Below are 21183 nucleotides of genomic sequence, written 5' to 3' on the forward strand. Positions count from 1 at the left end.
TGCAACACATCGCCTGCCACTGAGGTGCATTTCGCACCAGTGAACACCGTGCAGAATCCCCATGCGTTTCGTGCCTCTCCTACAGCCCCGCCAACACTGGCCCCGGGCCATTTTCCGAAGCTGCCGCCGTTACAACCGGACAACCCAGTGATGTGGTTTACCTTGGTGGACAACATGTTGGACATACACGGTTTTGCAGACGACAGCACCCGTTTCGTGTGTTTAGTGAACCACCTGCATGACCACCCTGATCTCATCAGTGACTTATTGCTGAACTCACCTAAGAGCAACAAATATGCCTCTGTTCACGCATTACTTATTGAACACCTCTCTCGTCCGCCGGCCGATACTATTCACAACATAATTTACGATGAGACTTTAGGCGACAGAACACCCTCACAGCTGTGGCGACACTTGCGTGCACAGGTCGGTACCGAGATCCTGCCGAACTTAGCGCTCTGGGCATTGTGGTTGGTGAAGCTGCCGCAAGAACTACAGTTACAGTTGCTTCCACATACCACAGCGTTGCTTGAGGATAAACTACGGCTGGCGGACCGGGCATACGCCATTATTTGACACAGCCACCTTCCCCCGCACAGCACAGTGTCTAACATCACCGAGGTTGGTAACCCTGTGGGTATACTTCCACCATCAGGCGGTAGAGGCCGGGCGCAAGTGTATCGCAGACAGCACACGGAACAGCAGCCACCTAGCGGCCAAGACCGGGAACCGCCAGCGGGTCGGCAACAGCCGCTCCCCACCCCAACTGGGCTAGTGCCTGCTTGCCCCGCCTTCCCCCCACCTGACGCCTCGGCTGGGGGGACGAGTACAACCGACTCACGCATATGATGGTTTCACACGTTTCAGGGACGCCGCTCGCAACTGCCATCTGCCCTGCGCATTCCCAAACACCACACGCGGGCCGCAGTAGGCGCCACGGCCTGCGGATACAGGCAGGGGCGCCCACAGACATTGCATTCTGTCAGATCCCCCACCCCACGAGGACATCTGTACGCCTTGGATGTAGGTTCGCGCCGGTATTTTCTCGTCGATACCGGAGCAGACGTTAGTGTCATACCTCCCACATTTTCTGTAAAGGACACGACACCAACCAAACTGTCCCTCCGAGCAGCAAATAAGTCGACACTTCGTGTCGAGGGTTTGGCCAAGTTACCTATTGAACTCGTACCTGGTAAACAGTTCACTTGGTTCTTCTACATGGCTGATGTCGAAGACCCAGTATTAGGCATCGACTTCCTTTTCCACTTCGGACTGTCTCCAGATCTACAGTCAGCTGCATTATTGCACCACGCCTCGTCCACGCACATTGCATGTTCAGTCGCCTCTTCGGCGCCCCATCCCCCTCAGCTGCTCGACGACCTGGACACAGCTCCCATCAAGTGCTCTTCATTGGCGGACAGCCTCACAATTTCCACCACCTGTCTCCAGCCCGAACGCCCTGCAGTCGACGATCTCCGTGCTCACAACGCCAAACAGAACCGTGCCAGATCATCGGCTACGCAAGCCCTCACCGAGGCACGATGCCTCGTACAACGCCGCCACCACCTGACACCAAAGATGCACCTCGTGGAACTTTGTCGCCACTGAAGCAGACAGCTTCCCTGGCACATCAGGTTAGTGACTCTTGTGTGCTACCGATTCCCGTTCACGACGGCCCCCAAATGAGTTCGCCAGCCAAGCTGAACGCTATCATGAATGACACGACACACAAAATTGTCATGACAGATGGGCCTCCAGTGCACCATAAAGCGCACCGACTGTCACCACATAAACTACGCCTTGCTAAAGCCACAGTGGAGTAACTTCTAAGGACAGGCATTGTTCGCCCATCGGACAGTAACTGGTACTCCCCCATACATTTAGTTCCCAAAAAGGATGGCACTGTGTGCCTCTGCGGCAACTATCGTCGCCTCAACGCGCGGACGGTATTAGACAATTACCCGATACTTCACATGCAAGACTTTGCGCAAGTACTTAGCGGAGCACGCATCTTCAGTGTCTTGGACTGCCGCAAGGCATATTTACAGATACCAATGGAACAGAGTGACATCCCAAAGACAGCAGTAATCACACCTTTTGCCCTGTACAAATTTTGTTACATGCCTCATGGGCTCAAAAACACGGCCCAAACTTGGCAGCGTTTTATAGACTCACTTCTTTTTAACTGCACATATTGCTACGCATACCTCGATGACATACTAATTTTCTCCCCCTCTGACAGGGAACATGAACTCCACCTGGCCATGATACAGGACTTATTGACACGTAATGGAGTCGAGATCAATAATGACAAGTCACAACTCCGCTGCACCGCTGTCACTTTTCTGCGGTACACAGTCTCCTCGGATGGTATATGGCCCCCGCTGGAGCGGGTTGACTGCATTCATGAGCTACCCCTCCCAGTGTCGTTTCGCGAATTACGCCGGTTTTTAGGAACTGTCAATTTCTACCGTCATAACCTGCCAATGGCGGCAGCAATTCAAGCCCCTTTGACTGATGCATTGGCCGGGAAACAAACCTCAGGCAGTCGCCAAGTACCGTGGTCTGACAACATGGTGAGAGCTTTTGAAGACCTTAAATCAGCGTTAGCACGTGGTGTCACTCTCGCCCATCCTTTGCCAGATGCCTGCATCTCGATTACCTTGGATGCAAGTGATTTCACAATCGGTGCAGTCCTACAACAGCTTGTCAATGACACGACTCAACCACTCCGGTTTTTTTCCAAAAAATTATCTACAGCTCAACGTAAATGGTCAGCATTCGACAGAGAATTGCTTGCAGTTTATGAAGCTGTAAAATATTTCTGCACAGACATTGAAGGAAGGAATATAACTATTTTCACGGACCCCCGCCCCCTCGCGGAGGCTATCCGTAACCCCACTACTGACCTTCCCCCACGTAGGTTCCGGCAAATGGACTTAATTTACCAATACACAACAGACATCCGTTACATTCGAGGGTCAGAAAATGTGGTGGCTGACTACCTATCATGTATCACTGCAATTTCATCCCCCATTAATTTCGACGAATTGACCCACTTACAGGACAGTGACACCGAATTGCACAACCTCCGACAGGACCCAGATACTTCCCTTCAGATCGTTTCGTGCAACCTACCGGGCTCGGCCAAGCCACTGTGGTGTGATACATCCATGGGCACCGCTTGGCCTATTGTCCCCCCTGCGCTGCGTTGCCAAGTGTTCACTACTTTACATAACCTGGCACATCCTGGTGCTAAGGCTACTACGCGCCTGGTTACAGAATGCTTTGTGTGGCCAGGTGTGAAGAGGGATTGTCGTACTTGGGCTCGTGCTTGTTTACAGTGCCAGCGCAGCAAAGTTGGCAGGCACACACAACCCAGTCTAGGTAAATGGGACATCCTGAAAGGCCGCTTCCGTCACGTACATGTGGATCTCATAGGACCATTACCCGTGTCGGATGGTTTCAGGTATATCCTGTCCGGCATTGATCGTGTTACACGTTGGGTGGAGGCAATCCCCCTGCAGGACATCACAGCAGATTCCGTAGCATGCGCATTTGTATCCTCCTGGATAGCTCAATTTGGCTGTCCTACATCCATCACCATCGGACCAGGGAAGACAGTTTGAATCCCTGCTGTTTAACAAACTCTGCATCCTCTGTGGGGTGGATAGATTCCACACTACGGCTTACCACCCCCAGAGCAATGGACTGGTCGAGTGGTGGCACAGAATGCTGAAAGCGGCACTCATGTGCCATGGTGGTGAGTGGTGGAATGCCCTTCCCTGGGTTATGCTAGGAATACACACGGCTTACAAGACAGACCAGGCTTCACTCGCAGAGCTCCTGTATGGCGAGACCCTAGTCCTCCCCACAGAGTTTGTCAACGACGAAGCAATCGCCGACCTGTCTGACCTCCCCATGCTAGTTGAACGGGTCTGGACACACATAGCCACGATCCGCACGCCCCCTCCACGGCCACATACCTGCCCTCGCGTGTTCAGGCATGCGACACAGGACTCTTGTGAGTTCGTTATGTTACGGGATGACACAGTCAAACCAGCTTTACAGCCACCCGACTCTGGCCCACATAGAGTAGTGGCTCGCACAGACAATACTATGGACATTCTCGTCAGTGGTCGCCAGCAGACAGTTTCCCTCCAACGCGTGAAACCAGCCTGGACAATCGAAGAATCTGTAACACACCCCCCCGAGTCGAGTGTTCTTCCATCAGATGGTGACGACCCCGATCCCACACAGACCACCCACTCTCCTGCGCCCCACCATGATCGTATGTGCACCGAGCCTGCACCTGAGGGCAACTCAGCGGTTGCGTACGATGATATTCTACCCTCGTTCCAAACGGGCACTGCGGGTGACAATCCACAACCTCAGGCTCAACCTCATGTTGCGTGTGACATTACACCATCCCAAGTGTTGGTACACAATACCTCCACAGAGTGTTCCAATGTTTCTCCTGAACTACGTTACTTTTCGCCCCCACCCCACCTAGTGCACCCTACATCCACTGTCGACGAAATATGCATCACAATCAACGCCTCTGAGTGCCAACGTGACGAGCTTTCCTTGCAGTTCCACGAGGGATCCTTCTTCGTCCTCCGCATAGGGGACACTTCACGTGGGTCCACACCCACATCACACATCACCATCCTGCGCACAGTCCCTATCCCAAACGGGGTGGATACGGCTGCCATAACTGCAACGTTCAGCACCGACGGGATGCTCAAGAGATTCGCATCCCCCTCTCCGCCGGTACTGCAACGACATCTCCTGTGCCCGTCCAGTTCACGCGCGCAGGTCGACCAGTCCCCCCCCCCCCACTGGCACTGGATGGCGGACTATACGAGCGCTAGTCCACCCTGCACAGACAGTATGGACACTTAGCACATGCTGCTATCAACCAGCGAGCATCCCACAACGCCACTACACAGGAAGACACCCACATCCTTCCCCCAGTGCTCCGCCCTCCCGGGGGGCCTCTGTGGTGACAGTCGACTGCCAGTAACTTCACCGGCGAAGCGCAGAGTAAACGGTCTTTGGAGACTCGAGCTTCTTTGGTAGTCCCGTCTGCGACTTGACTAGTGATACACGTGTCGTGAAATTGTGCATTGTTTTTCTTGTGTTTCTGTAAATATAAGAATCGTAATAAAAGTGTCTTATCGTAATAAGTTGGAGTTTTTGGTGTGTGGTCCCTCACTATAGCCATAAAAACCCACAGAGTCTTTTACAGAAAGGAAAGCATGCCATGTAAAGCTGTAGCAAGATTAGAGAGAAAAAAATGCTAGGAGCCAAGGTTTGAAGAAATGTGTAATTTCTTGCTTATCTCTTGTCAGTATTGGTTTTATATATCCCATATTTAATTTCATGTCACACAAAACAGCAAGTTATTAACTAATAGGCAATAAAGAGTTCAGATTTTCTGAAGAGTTCTTGTTCTCTCGATTACAAATAATCCCATCCGCTATTAATTGCGAGATTTTTTTAAAGAGGAGCAGGCTGTCAAACCAGCCGACTGGGAGCCGGAGAGGCATGACAGGACATTTCAATTTCCACTCTCCTGAATATAGTTTGGACGTGTGATAGAAAAATGCTTTATGAAGAAGCATGTCACTGCACTTTGGCATATTTAAGACTAAATAATATGGCTTACATTTCCTCGAATACATGTGTTTTATGTTTCAGACTTTTCAGAAAGATGTGCATTACAAGATGAACATATTTTGAAAATTCGATTTTTATTAGTATTGACCCAGTTCGCAAATGTGATAGATCCGGGGCTGATGCGCAGAGCAGTCTGAGCTATAGTAGGTAGTCTCCACAGGACCCATGTTTACATTTAGTGATTTTGCTGTTTCCCCTTCATTTACTCTCACATCAAATTTAAAAAAAATTGGATATCTGTGGCCGGGAGCTATCAGGTGAATTAAAACACATTCACATAATTACGGAAGGCTGAAATATATCATTAGTTTCAGATTTGATTTTATTTCCACCTTTCTGACAATCAAGCATTAATTGCCTTGCGGAACAATGAAATTATTTTTGTCTGTTTGCTAAAGAAATTTGACTTTTGTTAACCTTTTCCACAGAGGCAGTCAATGTATTTGAAATGAAATGTTTAATTCCACAGTACTGGCTAGTTTCAACGGTTTGCTGCATTTCAAGTTCACGTTTTCATTTTCTAGCATGTATGGCATTATACCATAATAAAGAACCAAACATGATATAATACAGTACTGGTGCTCCAAGAAAATTTACATCCTGAAAGCTTAATATCACGTCGGGGTCTCCTTCATTTGGAATCTGGACATACGAATGTGCCCTTTAAGTATGCACTTTAAATGTGCACATTCTAGCATGGTCCACGAAATTCCAATGCTCTTTCAGTATCCTCTGATATCTTCTTTCTTTTATGACATCATTTATGATCTTTCAATGTTCGTACATATGGGCTTTTTATGTCATGATAGCTACCCAAGCACGGTGTCGCCTGTTATCTGCACTCTCTGGCAATTGCTGAAATGAACCTATTTCTAACAGGTCGCAGGAAATTATTGCGAATAGTGGTTTGAAAAACATTACTTTCAAAGTAAATATCCTTTTACATAAGTTGAGCTATGTGCAAGAATGTACCATGAGTTTATTAAATCACAGAGTGTTTGACTCTCATTTAAAAATCAACTCTTTGATGACGAGCCATTTAGAAGAATTTCAAATCCTGAAGATCAGACATTTATGTCATTATTAAAAATTTTACTGGCTCATTGGTGTGATATATCTTAAAGTGTAACACGTGCAAAAAAGATCAACAGTATATGTGAAAGCTTAGCTTCTCTTGCAGCTTGAGACCAATATTATATGTGAAAGCTTTGCTTTTCTTGTAGCAACACTATGTATATTAATTTAAACTATTAACTTTCCCTGTTTGTGCTACTTAACAGCGATGTTGCTGTTGGCTGACTACATCACATGTCCTATGCTCTGAATATCCGCTGTAATCAGTTGGCGAGATCACGTGACATGAGCTACGAACGGCTTACAAAAGCGCATTGAAATCTCAATTTCAATGATTCAGAAAGTAACATGCAGTGTTTGGTGGAATTCCAATATATGCTTTCATAATACGAAAATATGCAGCGTACATGTTGCTGCATATCAAAGATATTTCCAAAAAGAGTATTTTTCCTTGAGTTTTGTTTTCTAAAGTGCCAGGAAATTGTACAACTGTGTATAAAACCATAATCATTCAAAGGATTGCTAATAGAAAATATACTGTCACCCAGGAGAAACTGTATTTTTAACTGGGAAATCTGGGAATAATCTGGGAATTTTTTTTCCTTGTCCACATATACACCCTGAGATTACAATTTGTTGCTGATTTGCCAGTAACAGAGGTAGCTGGGAAATGTCCAAGAGAGCAAAATTATCTAATTGGTAAATCATGGAAGAAAGTGATTACTTCAAAATAAAACAGTCTGTGCAGGAAAATGACTGTCTTTGAGAAATTCAGTAGCTGTGGATCCCATTTATACAAAAGACTATCAATTCTGAAGCTCAGAATGTTTTAAAAAACAACTGATCATAACAAATCCACACAAATATTTGCATTCTGGAACATGTGTACAACAGTCCTAGAGAAGGCATTACCCTGTCGACATCTCTGGGGGCCAATGTTGTTTCCTGTATGCTTTGTGCAACCATATGGGTTGTATGGGAATATGCAAATGGCATGGATGATGAAATAAAATACAGTCTTTCTCATTAACTCGCCGAAAATCAGAGCTCTAAACCATTCACAATTTCTATATGAGCTCGGAGCCCACTAATGCTACTATACAAAAAGATTTGCCCACACAGTAACAAATCCATCAAATGCTGAAAAATTTTTATGTCTGAAAGCAGGAACTCTGAATAATTCACACACATGAACAGTTGGCTGTTTCACAGCTGATCAGATAAAACTTTCTCAAAACACAGACTAAAAAAGTCTGACCACCTCCAACAGCATCCAAACATAGACCCCCCAACAAAGTGCCGCTGTTCGCCCTGGAAACCTTGGTGAAGCACCATTCAAGTCAGTTAAACTACTGAACATGAAAACTGCTGAGATTCTTAATTTTAACCTCTTATACATATGCAATACATTAAATCACAAGAAATTTTCCATGAAATATTAAGCTTTTATCAGTTTTGTTTTATCTGATATAGCTAATTTCTAACAATAATTTCTATGGTTTTCCTCCATTTTCAGATTTATAAGTTTAAATATTAACAAACAATTTAAATTATACATTAAATAATTTTCTATATACCTAAGTTTACAGCATGCTTCTATTTTTAATGTTTCTCTATTTATTTAGTAAGAAAATATGTTTTTAGTTGCACAAAACCCACTTTTCAGCCTCTCATTTAAATATGTAAATAATTTCAGTAAATCTACTATCAAAGCTGATACAGTTCTATGAGATGTATCTGTAGACAACTTGTTTGTTGCAATCGGATAATGCATAGCTGAGATATTGACCTTTACAGTTCAGGAATTATTTATAACATTTAATTTTTAATAACTAATGTGGGTATCGAAGGTTCATCTCCGTGCGCATAATCATCTGTATTTTTCCAGCTCAAATGAGCTTAGTGGCTCTTCAGTGACAAATTTGGTTCAATATTTATTGATTTTGGGTTAAACTTTAATTTTGAATTGGAATCAAAAAGTGGCCGTAAGTAATGAGCAACCACCGTGCTGCTCAACGGTTGGGTTTTCCCAGGCATGCGGTCATCTTAGCAGCTGGTGGAAGTCCAGAGACAAACACCATCTGTGGAGCATAGTGTGAAACTGGCCTTCCATGTGCTCCTGTATAGCTGGTTTCAGCTGTCAACATGAATTTGATCTGATCTTAGCCTGTGCGTCCAGGTTCTTGTGTTTGTGATTTAATAAACTTTATTTCCTTCACAGTAGGCTGTCATGTTAGATTTGCCAGATACCAATTCCGAGTCACTGTGAGATCTTGTCACCAGGAATACAAATGGATTCCTCAAGAACTTAATGTGATCTGTCATATGATTCAGTTTATGTTCTAGGAAAGTTCTTGTAGAACATAAAAACTTAAGGATCAGAGTAGATCACTCACTGAAAAGCAGAAGCATTGAGTTTAGGCACACACAAAAGAAAGAAAAGTTGCTAACAGACACACACACACACACACACACACACACACACACACACACACACACACACACACAAATGCATTCCTACTTGCCCCTACATGGTGCTGGCTAGAATTCACAGTGCCAGTGCTGTTTCTCAGCAGGTGGACTGGCTGTGGTGGGGGTAGTGTCAGATGGAGTGGGTAGAGGGAAAGGAGACTGGGAGGCAGGGAGAGTGACTGAGGGTGGGGTGCTAGTGGCTTGGAGGGAGGTGGCTGGTTTGCCTGCTTGGAATGAGGGAGGGAGGGGTACCAATCCCCTCCTGATACTAACCCCACCACAACCAGCCCAACTGCTGAAAAATTGCATTGGCACTGTCTGTCTAGAAGAGATATGTAAATGCATTAACATATTTCTGCCTGTGCCTGTATATGTGCGGATGGATATGTGTGTGTGTGTGAGTGTATACCTGTCCTTTTTTCCCCATAAGGTAAGTCTTTCCACTCCCGGGATTGGAATGACTCCTTACCCTCTCCCTTAAAACCCACATACTTTCGTCTTTCCCTCTCCTTCCCTCTTTCCTGATGAAGCAACCTTGGGTTGCAAAAGCTTGACATTTGTTTGTGTTTGTGTGTTTATTGCCTCTATCAATGTAACAACGCTTTTGTTTGGTAAGTTACAGCATCTTTGTTTTAGATATATTTTTCCCACGTGGAATGTTTCCCCCCCCCCCCTCTCTCTCTCTCTCTCTCTCTCTCTCTCTCTCTCTATATATATATATATATATATATATATATATATATATATATATATATATATATATATAGGGAAACATTCCATGTGGGAAAAATATATCTAAAAACAAAGATGATGTGACTTACCAAACGAAAGTGCTGGCAGGTCGATAGACACACAAACAAACGCAAACATACACACAAAAATCAAGCTTTCGCAACAAACTGTTGCCTCATCAGGAGAGAGGGAAGGAGAGGGAAAGACGCAAGGATCTCCCTTAAAACCCACATCCTTGCGTCTTTCCCTCTCCTTCCCTCTTTCCTGATGAGGCAACAGTTTGTTCCGAAAGCTTGAATTTTGTGTGTATGTTTGTGTTTGTTTGTGTGTCTATTGAAAGCACTGGCAGGTCGATAGACACACAAACAAACACAAACATACACACAAAATTCTAGCTTTCGCAACAAACTGTTGCCTCATCAGGAAAGAGGGAAGGAGAGGGAAAGACGAAAGGATGTGGGTTTTAAGGGAGAGGGTAAGGAGTCATTCCAATCCTGGGAGCGGAAAGACTTACCTTGGGGGAAAAAAGGACGGGTATACACTCGCACACACACACATATCCATCCACACATATACAGACACAAGCAGACATATTTCAAATATATATATACAAAAAAACAATGATGATGTGACTTACCGAACGAAAGTGCTGGCAGGTCGATAGACACACAAACAAACACACACATACACACGAAATTCCAGCTTTCGCAACAAACGGTTGCTTCATCAGCAAAGAGGTAAGGAAAGGGAAAGACGAAAGGATGTGGGTTTTAAGGGAGAGGGTAAGGAGTCATTCCAGTCCCGGGAGTGGAAAGACGTACCTTAGGGGGAAAAAAGGACAGGTATACACTCGCACACACACACATATCCATCTGCACATACACAGACACAAGCAGACATTTGTAAAGGCAAAGAGTTTGGGCAGAGATGTCAGTCGAGGCGGAAGTACAGAGGCAAATATGTTGTTGAAAGACGGGTGAGGTATGAGCGGCGGCAAATTGAAATTCGCAGAGATTGAGGCCCGGCGGATAACGAGAAGAGAGGATATACTGAAGGGCAAGTTCCCATCTCCGGAGTTCTGACAGGTTGGTGTTAGTGGGAAGTATCCAGATAACCCGGACGGTGTAACACTGTGCCAAGATGTGCTGGCCGTGCACCAAGGCATGTTTAGCCACAGGGTGATTCTCATTACCAACAAACACTGTCTGCCTGTGTCCATTCATGCGAATGGACAGTTTGTTGCTGGTCATTCCCACATAGAAAGCTTCACAGTGTAGGCAGGTCAGTTGGTGAATCACGTGGGTGCTTTCACTCGTGGCTCTGCCTTTGATCGTGTACACCTTCCTGGTTGCAGGACTGGAGTAGGTGGTGGTGGGAGGGTGCATGGGACAGGTTTTACACTGGGGTCAGTTACAGGGGTAGTAGCTGGAGTGTAGGGAAGGTGGTTTAGGGATTTCATAGGGGTTTTACACCGGGGGTGGTTACAAGGGAGCCATAGGGTAGGGAAGGTGGTTTGGGGCTTTCATAGGGGTGAACTAAGAGGTTACGAAGGTTAGGTGGGCGGCGGAAAGACACTCTTGGTGGAGTGGGGAGGATTTCATGAAGGATGGATCTCATTTCAGGGCAGGATTTGAGGAAGTCGTATCCCTGCTGGAGAGCCACATTCAGAGTCTGATCCAGTCCCGGAAAGTATCCTGTCACAAGTGGGGCACTTTTGGGGTTCTTCTGTGGGAGGTTCTGGGTTTGAGGAGATGAGGAAGTGGCTCTGGTTATTTGCTTCTGTACCAGGTCGGTAGGGTAGTTGCGGGACCTGGTAGCCACAAATTTCAAGTTTGGACAAGTAGAATTGCTTTAGATTAGAGACAGTATAATAGTTTTCACAATGTCTTTTACCTATGATACCTTTGTACAATATCTGTTTTATCACATGAATAAATTTCTTATAATATTCAAATTATTTTTGCTCACAGAAAACAAATGCTGCTTTTGAGAGAAACTTAATTGAACTTGTCTCCACATTTATTAAGGATGCTCAAGCTATATTTGTTGAATGTCGTAATTCACAGCAAATATTCAATGAACAGTTGTCAGACTGTGCAAATCGCTACCTCAGCAATGTTATCACAAAGGCGGATGACCCAAAGCTTCGTATACCCTGTGAACTGCAACAGGTAAGTCATATAGATAAAAAGCTAAAACAGTATAGGCACACCATTTAATAGATTGATAAACCCAAATTATTTTTATTTGCACTTAGTAGCATATTCCATTGTGCTGCTTTAAAAAAAAAAGAAAAAGAAGAAAAAAAAAGTGATGTTTCAAGCTTTTTCAGTGAAAATGATAATTTTCAGATATTTCATTCTGCAGTTGAATTAATATTGTCACTTCACAGGGTATTTCGACAGTTGTTCTAGTTGTCTTCTTCAGATGCATGAAGCACAGGTTTTAGTTGCTTGTTATTTCAAGTCCAGCTATACTATATAGTAGTCATAGTAGTAATGAAGATCGGAACTTATCTGGCCTAATGTGGCAGAAGGTCAACCCATATAACAAAAAAGCGAGTTCTAAAATTATTTCTTGTGATCCCAGCCTTACTATTCAAAATACCTTTTTTTAATATAAAAACCCTGTTTTATTAACGTTTCCTGACTTATTGTGTAATGTTGTTGTTGTTGTGGTCTTCAGTACTGAGACTGGTTTGATGCAGCTCTCCATGCTACCCTATCCTGTGCAGGCTTCTTCATCTCCCAGTACCTACTGCAACCTACATCCTTCTGAATCTGTTTAGTGTATTCATCTCTTGGTCTCCCTCTACGATTTTTACCCTCTACACTTCCCTCCAATACTACATTGGTGATCCCTAGATGCCTCATAACATGTCCTACCAACCGCTCCCTTCTTCTAGTCAAGTTGTGCCACAAACTCCACTTCTCTCCAATTCTATTCAATACCTCCTCATTAGTTATGTGATCTACCCATCTAATCTTCAGCATTCTTCTGTAGCACCACATTTTGAAAACTTCTATTCTCTTCTTGTCCAGACTAGTTATCATCCATGTTGCACTTCCATACATGGCTATGATCCATACAAATACTTTCAGAAACGACTTCCTGACACTTACATCTACACTCGATGTTAACAAATTTCTCTTCTTCAGAAAAGCTTTCCTTGCCATTGCCAGTCTACATTTTATATCCTCTCTACTTTCACCATCGTCAGTTATTTTACTCCCCAAATAACAAAACTCCTTTACTACTTTAAGTGTCTCATTTCCTAATCTAATTCCCTCAGCATCACCCGACTTAACTCAACTACATTCCATTATCCTCGTTTTTCTTTTGTTGATGTTCATCTTATATCCTCCTTTCAAGACATTGTCAATTCCATTCAACTGCACTTCCAAGTCCTTTGCTGTCTCTGACAGAACTACAATGTCATTGGCGAACCTCAAAGTTTTTATTTCTTCTCCATGGATTTTAATTCCTACTCTGAATTTTTCTTTTGTTTCCTTTACTGCTTGCTCAATATACTGGTTGAATAACGTCGGGGATAGGCTACAATCATGTCTCACTAGCTTCCCAATGACTGCTTCCCTTTCATGCCCCTCGACTCTTATAACTGCCATCTGGTTTCTGTACAAATTGTAAATAGCCTTTCGCTCCCTGTATTTTACCCCTGCCACCTTCAGAATTTGAAAGAGAGTATTCCAGTCAACATTGTCAAAAGCTTTCTCTAAGTCTACAAATGCTAGAAACGTAGGTTTGCCTTTCCTTAATCTAGCTTCTAAGATAAGTCGTAGGGTCAGTATTGCCTCACATGTTCCAATATTTCTACGGAATCCAAACTGATCTTCCCCGAGGTTGGCTTCTACCAGTTTTTCCATTCGTCTGTAAAGAATTTGTGTTAGTATTTTGCATCCGTGACTTATTAAACTCATTGTTCGGTAATTTTCACATCTGTCAGCACATGCTTTCTTTGGGATTGGAATTATTATATTCTTCTTGAAATCTGAAGGTATTTTGTCTGTCTCATACATCTTGCTCACCAGATGGTAGAGTGTCGTCAGGACTGGCTCTCCCGAGGCCATCAGTAGTTCTAATGGAATGTGGTCTACTCCCGGGGCCTTGTTTCGACCCAGGTCTTTCAGTGCTCTGTCAAACTCTTCACGCAGTATCGTATCTCCCATTTCATCTTCATCTACATCCTCTTCCATTTCCATAATATTGTCCTCAAGTACATCCCCCTTGTATAGACCCTCTATATACTCCTTCCACCTTTCTGCTTTCCTTTCTTTGCTTAGAACTGGGTTTCCATCTGAGCTCTTGATATTCATACAAGTGGTTCTCTTTTCTCCAAAGGTCTCTTTAATTATCCTGTAGGCATTATCTATCGTACCCCTAGTGAGATAAGCCTCTACATCCTTACATTTGCTCTCTAGCCATCCCTGCTTAGCCATTTTGCACTTCCTGTCGACTCCTTTTTGAGACGTTTGTATTCCTTTTTGCCTGCTTCATTTACTGCATTTTTATATTTTCTCCTTTCATCAATTAAATTCAATATTTCTTCTGTTACCCAAGGATTTCTACTAGCCCTCCTCTTTTTACCTACTTGATCCTCTGCTGCCTTCATTACTTCATCTCTCAAAGCTACCCATTCTTCTTCTACTGTATTTCTTTCCCCCATTCCTGTCAATTATTGCCTTATGCTCTCCCTGAAACTCTGTACAACCTCTGGTTTAGTCAGTTTATCCAGGTCCCATCTCCTTAAATTGCCACCTTTTTGCAGTTTCTGTAGTTTTAATCGACAGTTCATAACCAGTAGATTGTGGTCAGAGTCCACATCTGCCCCTGGAAATGTCTTACAATTTAAAACCTGGTTACTAAATCTCTGTCTTACCATTATATAATCTATCTGAAACCTGTCAGTATCTCCAGGCCTCTTCCATGTGTACAACCTCCTTTTATGATTCTTGAACCAAGTGTTAGCTATGATTATGTTAGGCTCTGTGCAAAATTCCACCAGGTGGCTTCCTCTTTCATTTCTTAGCCCCAATCCATATTCACCTATTGTGTAATATGTGCTAGTTATGTACAAGTCTTTGACAAACAACTGTTTCCCTCCCTTAGCCCTCTTCTGCACTGCCGTATGTCTCCACATATGCAAACAGATGTTATCAACAGACATTGCTTGCTCCCACTCACTAAAGAACTACAGCGACTGCCTCAATCATCCTGAACCATCCTGAATGTGAAACGAGATTTCTCCTGTCATCTGAGTTTTTGCCTGTTCCTCTTATGTTACAGCCCCTTGCATCACCATTTTCACAATATCATTGTTACTTAGTTCACCAACTTCATCATTTGCCTATGGTCTAAAAGAATTTTTCAAGACTGTTGTGTTGGCAGAAGAGCCAACACCGTGTTACTAGTGGGGGCTGAAATGCACGCATTTTAGCTCATGCAGGCTGGCGTGAGGAGGGGATAACTATACTGACGTGAGGTCTGGAACATGACAAGGAATTAGAATTCAGAAAGCGGGAGTAATTAGTTTGATACTTAACTTTAATCCATTAATGATGAACGTCGCTCTTGACGGTACATGATTCACAATATTATCTGTTTAGAATACATTCATAGTAACTGAATATGGCACCTTGCTAGGTCGTAGCAAATGACATAGCTGAAGGCTATGTTAAACTGTCATCTCTGCAAACGAGAGCGTATGTAGACAGTGGGCCATCGCTAGCAAAGTCGGCTGTACAACTGGGGTGAGTGCTAGGGAGTCTCTCTAGACTAGGCCTGCCGTGTGGCGGCGCTCAGTCTGCAATCACTGATAGTGGCGACACGCGGGTCTGACGTATTCTAACAGACCACTGCCAATTTAAAGGCTACCACCTAGCAAGTGTGGTGTCTGGCAGTGACACCACAAAGACCTTACAAGCGAGATGTTTGGCTCCTCCTACAATTTGGCCAATCTCCTTATGACATCTAGCAAGCCCGTTCTTTTCAGAATGGTTACACAGTCTCCACTGTTATCAATCTCTGATATCAACAAAACGTGAAGACAGGAGCAATACTTCTTCTTTAGCATTTCGAGGCTGCCCTGGTCCATTGGCTGTCAAAGAGCAGTCACATTTGGTGGTGAAATAATGATTTCATATTTCCTTCTGTGAGTTTGCAACAGCCAGGATGCAAAGGCATGTTATTAAGAAATAGTGGCTTTTCTTGGTACGTTGTTGTCTTTCAAATGTTTCTCTACAGCTGGTGTGAATTCATTTTGGAACCAGGCTTTAAATATTTCTGAATTCATCCAGGATTTCTTTTGATAAGTGTAATGTAGGGTCAGTGATTCCTGATTTTTCAGGTTGTTGAAATCTCTTAAGTTTCCGTGCTTTCCCTATTGATGTAACCCTAAGCTTGTGGTTGCCAGTTGCATTACTGCAAACCCCTATGATAACTCATTCCCTACTTTACTTGTATCCAAGTGCTGCAGCTTCCCTTTTTGAAACAAACATTTATAGGGAGTATCTTGTTATTTAAATTGCTCTCATCACATATGAAAGCTTCCTCGTCAATTAACTGTGAAAGATAGTCTTTAAAGAATGGTCTACCCTCTTTGTCAGTGGATAAAGCCTCTCCACTAATGGTAATCTGGTGAATACCACTGATCCAGCCATTCATCACGGGCAGTAAAGTCTGAATCTTCTCCTTCTATTTACTGCTGAAATTGCAATGCTTTTTCTTGCAATACTGGTCAAGTAATGGGCAAACCTTTTCCTCTTAAATGTTCATGTCACAAAATCAAAGCTTCCTCAACTTCTTTACGCTTAACTTTCATCGTAGTCTTCCTTACTTTTATTCAACTTCCACTAGCTTGGGAAGCACAATACTTCGCAATTTCTGCTTGATTTTTCTTCCAGTCTCCAACAGTACTTTTTTCTACCTCTTACCCCAAAGCAACACTTTTGACTGGTACCCCAGAATCCAGTCTTATTACAGCATGTAATTTCTGATCCATAGTCACTACAAGTTTTTTTGTTCATCATCCGTTTTGGACTCTTTCATTAAAACACTGCACAAAAAAAAAATTAGAAATGCATGCACTGTGGATGTTTGATCTGCAACTGAAAAAACAAAGAACACAGGGTTGCAAATGTACATCCACCTGATTACTCTGCAAATCAAAATGAGTGTCTGGAGGAGGTTTCACCAAATCACCTTTAAGCTATGTCTCTACTGTTCTGCTCTCAAACAGCACACGGGAAAAAATTAAATACTCCTGTGCAAGCTCTGATTTCTCTCACTTTATTATGATGATCATTTCTGCATATGTAGGTGGGCACCAACAAAATATTTTCATAATCTGAAGAGAAAGTTAGTGATTGAAATTTCGCGAGAAGGTTTTGTCACAGTGAAAAGCGTCTTTATATTAATGATGCCACCCCAATTCGTGTATCATATCCATGGCAATCTATCGCAGTAACACAAAACAAGCTGCTCCTCATTAAACTTTTTTTGATGTCCTCTGTCAATTCTATTTGATGTGGATCACACACAACACAGCAGTACTCCAGAAGGGGGCTGACAAGCATAGTGTAAGCAGTTTCTTTAGTAGAGACTCATGGCCATCGCCTCAACTGACTTGGGAAAAATCATTTAGTGACTATAAATTGTGATACAACTGCAAATTCAAGGAAGAAAATGAACCCAGGACAGTCAGATATGAATGAAAAGTGTTCCATTACACAAGCTAATTGTAGAACTGGGTATAGGCAGACTACACTGGACAACTGGCTGATGAAAAAACGATGTAAAAGCGCTTCTTCCCAATCTGTCAGTGTATGTAAACTGACCAAATTGGAAAAATGGGTAGTGAAAAAATACCTTGCCCAGACTTTCAACTGAAACTTCTTTTTTTAGAGAAAACAATGTAACTCCTTCTGCTAAGCAAAAGCTGGCAGTTGATCACCGAAACATTAGAGGTCTCTGCAGTAACATCAGTAACATCAGTAATATCTGTGGACCACGGGGTTTAGATTATGCCCAGGTTCTGTGCTTTAGTGAGCACCATATTAATTCTGGTTTGGAAAAACTTGTGATAAATAATTATTAATTAGCAACATCATTTTGTAGAAAGTGTAAAGAAAGAGGTGGTTTTGGCATTTATGTTAATAACAATGTCACATGTAGAGCAACTGATGTGCAGAATTATTGTTTAGAACAACATTTGGCAGTATGTGCCCCATAGAATTCTTTTTGAATACCATCGATGTATAGAAGTTACAATGTACAGAGGACCTTCAGGGGAGTTTTGTCTCTCTTTGAATTCGTACCTGCTTTTGTGCTTGTCTGCCTGCTCTCATAATATGCTTATTTATACATAAAAGAGATGTGATGTCCACATACGATTTTTCTTCTGTTGTTAGCTTCGCTACTAGAATAACTTCATGTACAAGCACACTGACTTATAGTATATTTACACACCAGACCAAAATAGGCGCTAGAGCTACCAGGTAAGTCCTGAATGGTCTCTCTGACCATCTTGGACAAAGACTCACTATAAATAGTGCAAGTATCTGTAAGAATGATAGTGGCCCCAACTGGAAACTAGCTAGGACAATTAATGATGAAACCCTCCAGACTTTTAAATCACATCTCCAGTCCACAGACCGGAGACCTGTGTATAATTTAGAAAATGCCATTTAAAAGTGCAATCTTTTCAGTAATGAAGTGGCACTGATATTTGAAAGCACCTTCCCAAAATACTATATAAGACCCAAACCACAAAATATACCAAAATGCCCAGGATAACCATTGGTATTAAAATTTGATGCAAAAGAAAAAGAGAGCTGTACATCGTCACAAAAAATTCTGACAGCTGCAACCAGCTAAAATCAGTATAAAAATACTGTAAAATACTAAGTAATGTTATTCAGAAGTCAAAAAGTTTGTATCTGTGCTCCAAAATTAAAAAATCTAGTAGCAAAATGAAAACAATATGGGAAGCGATAAGGAGTGAGACTGGTGCAAACTGCTCTAGTAGGTCCCAAAACATTGTTCTCAGTAATGAAGGTAAACAAGTACAAAATCAAGATACTGTGGCAAAAAATTTTAATTAGCACTTTTTAAATGTTGCCGAGAAAACAGGACACAATAGCTCCTTAGAAGAGGCCTTAAAAATACTGAAAGGTCATTACACAAATTCCATAGAGCAGATAGGTATAGCCACTATAACAGTACAGGAAGTAAGAAAAACCATTATTTCTTTAAATAGCAAAAATTCAGCTGGTATTTACTACATCTCCAGAAAACTGCTAAAAGCCTGCTGCTATCAGTTCAGTGGAGTCATTGCTCATATTTCAATGCCTCTCTGAAAAAGGTATCTTCCCTGACAGGATGAAGTATGCTATTCTACAAAAAAGGTGATGCCTCAGATGTTATAAACTATCATCCTATCTCTCTTTTCCTTGAAAAATTAATACATGCCAGGATTCTCAGTCACCTAGGAAACATTGCAATAATAAAACCAGTTTGGATCCAGAGAAGGACCTCCACAACCAAAGCTATATTTTCATTTACTGATAAAGCTTTGGAATGCCTTGACAAAAAGACATTGCCTGTGGTCAGTCATATTATGTGATCTGTCTAAGGCCTTCGAGTGCATCAGTCGTAGGATACTTATACAGAAAGCATGTCACTATGGACTCCAAGGACTATTGGGCAACTGGCTCAAATCCTGACTACAGAGCAGACAACAGAAAATAGTGTAGATGGTAACAACACACAGGGAGGTGGGGTAGAGTCCAAATGGAGAACAGTAAATTATGCAGTTCCATAAATTTGTGTCCTTGGTCCATTGCTATTTCTCACATATATCAATGACTTCCTTTTTCCTCAAACAAAGCAAGCAAATGTACAATATTTGCTGATGACCCAAGCATTGTGATACACAATAAGACATCTCCTGACCTAGAATTAAATGCCAGCTAGTTATACGAGCGTGTTCTGAATTGCTTCACAGTAAATTCTCTAGCAATAAACCTAAGCATTCATTTCTATTCTGGTCACAAAACTCCACAGGAAATAAACATTGCACATGAGAGCCATCAGATACAGAGGGTAGATTGTTTGAAATTCTTGGGTTTACATTCAGATAACAGGCTTAACTAGGCACACCCCCTGAAAAAGTTTGGTTCAGCAACATCTGCCATCCGGATAATTACCAAAATCGGAGACACCAATGTCTCAAAATCTGCTTACTTTGGCTACTTCCATTCACTTATGTGTTATGGAATAATCTTCTGGGGCAATTCACCACTGTTGAAAAAAGTCTTGACAAATCAGAAAAAGGTTGTCCAAATTTTGTGTGGAGTGCCTACAAGAACCTCATGTCACAACCTTTTTAAACAAATAGGAATACTAACCACTTCTTCACAATATCTCTTTTTGATCATGACATTCATGCTTCACAATCCTTCACAATATAAAATGAATGAAACACACCATCATCATAATGCAAGAAGGAAATGTGACATACACTGTGACCTAAAAAATTTGTCTCTGGTGCAAAAAGGTGTAAAATACACAAGCACAAAAATCTTCAATGCACTTCAAAGCAATATTAAGTGTCTACACGGTAGTAAGTACTATTTAAAAGTAAGCTAAAGGATTTCTTGCTTGAAAAAACTTTCTATTCTCTGGAAGAATTTTATAGCAGAGATAACTAACATTATTTACCATATATTATTGTGTATTCTGGATTCAATATATTTTGCTGCTTTAATTAGATCAATTGGTGGTCTGTAAGTTAAGAAGATGGTCACTTTTACTTTGTAAAAAATTGTTTGGATAAGATATGAAAATTGAATCTTAGGCTCTGTTTTTGAGTGTAAACTTACTGATTGTGTTCCTTTATTATTATTTTCAGTTTGTATTCTTAATCTTTGTTTATTGTCCTGATGGAAAAAAATGTAATAATGAATTAAATGTTTTGCCTCATTTCACATCCATCCATTACCATGCAAAAATGGATCTATGGAATATATAGTGCAATAAATAAATGAATAAATAGATCCATTACATTTTCTAAGTATTCTGACAATAAATTACACTTTTGGTTTGCTTTCCCCACAACATTATGTATGTGGTTGTTCCAAATTTAAGTTATTTGTAATTGTAATCCTGAATTATCTAGTTGAGATCACAGCATTTTAGTGGATTCTT

The 21183-nt window shown here is 42.2% G+C and overlaps 1 protein-coding gene across 1 annotated transcript in view; it reads left to right on the forward strand.

Annotated features, from left to right (window-relative positions):
• LOC126456020 (dynein regulatory complex subunit 3-like) overlaps positions 1-21183 on the forward strand; it is a 172198-nt gene that overhangs the window by 149193 nt on the left and 1822 nt on the right. Inside the window, exon 6 of the mRNA XM_050091778.1 lies at positions 11931-12131. Coding sequence (XP_049947735.1) covers positions 11931-12131 — 201 coding nt within the window. The remainder of the gene's footprint in view (positions 1-11930; positions 12132-21183) is intronic.

This window comes from Schistocerca serialis, chromosome 1 (genome assembly GCF_023864345.2).
Source record: "Schistocerca serialis cubense isolate TAMUIC-IGC-003099 chromosome 1, iqSchSeri2.2, whole genome shotgun sequence".
Taxonomy (NCBI): Eukaryota; Metazoa; Arthropoda; class Insecta; order Orthoptera; family Acrididae; genus Schistocerca; species Schistocerca serialis.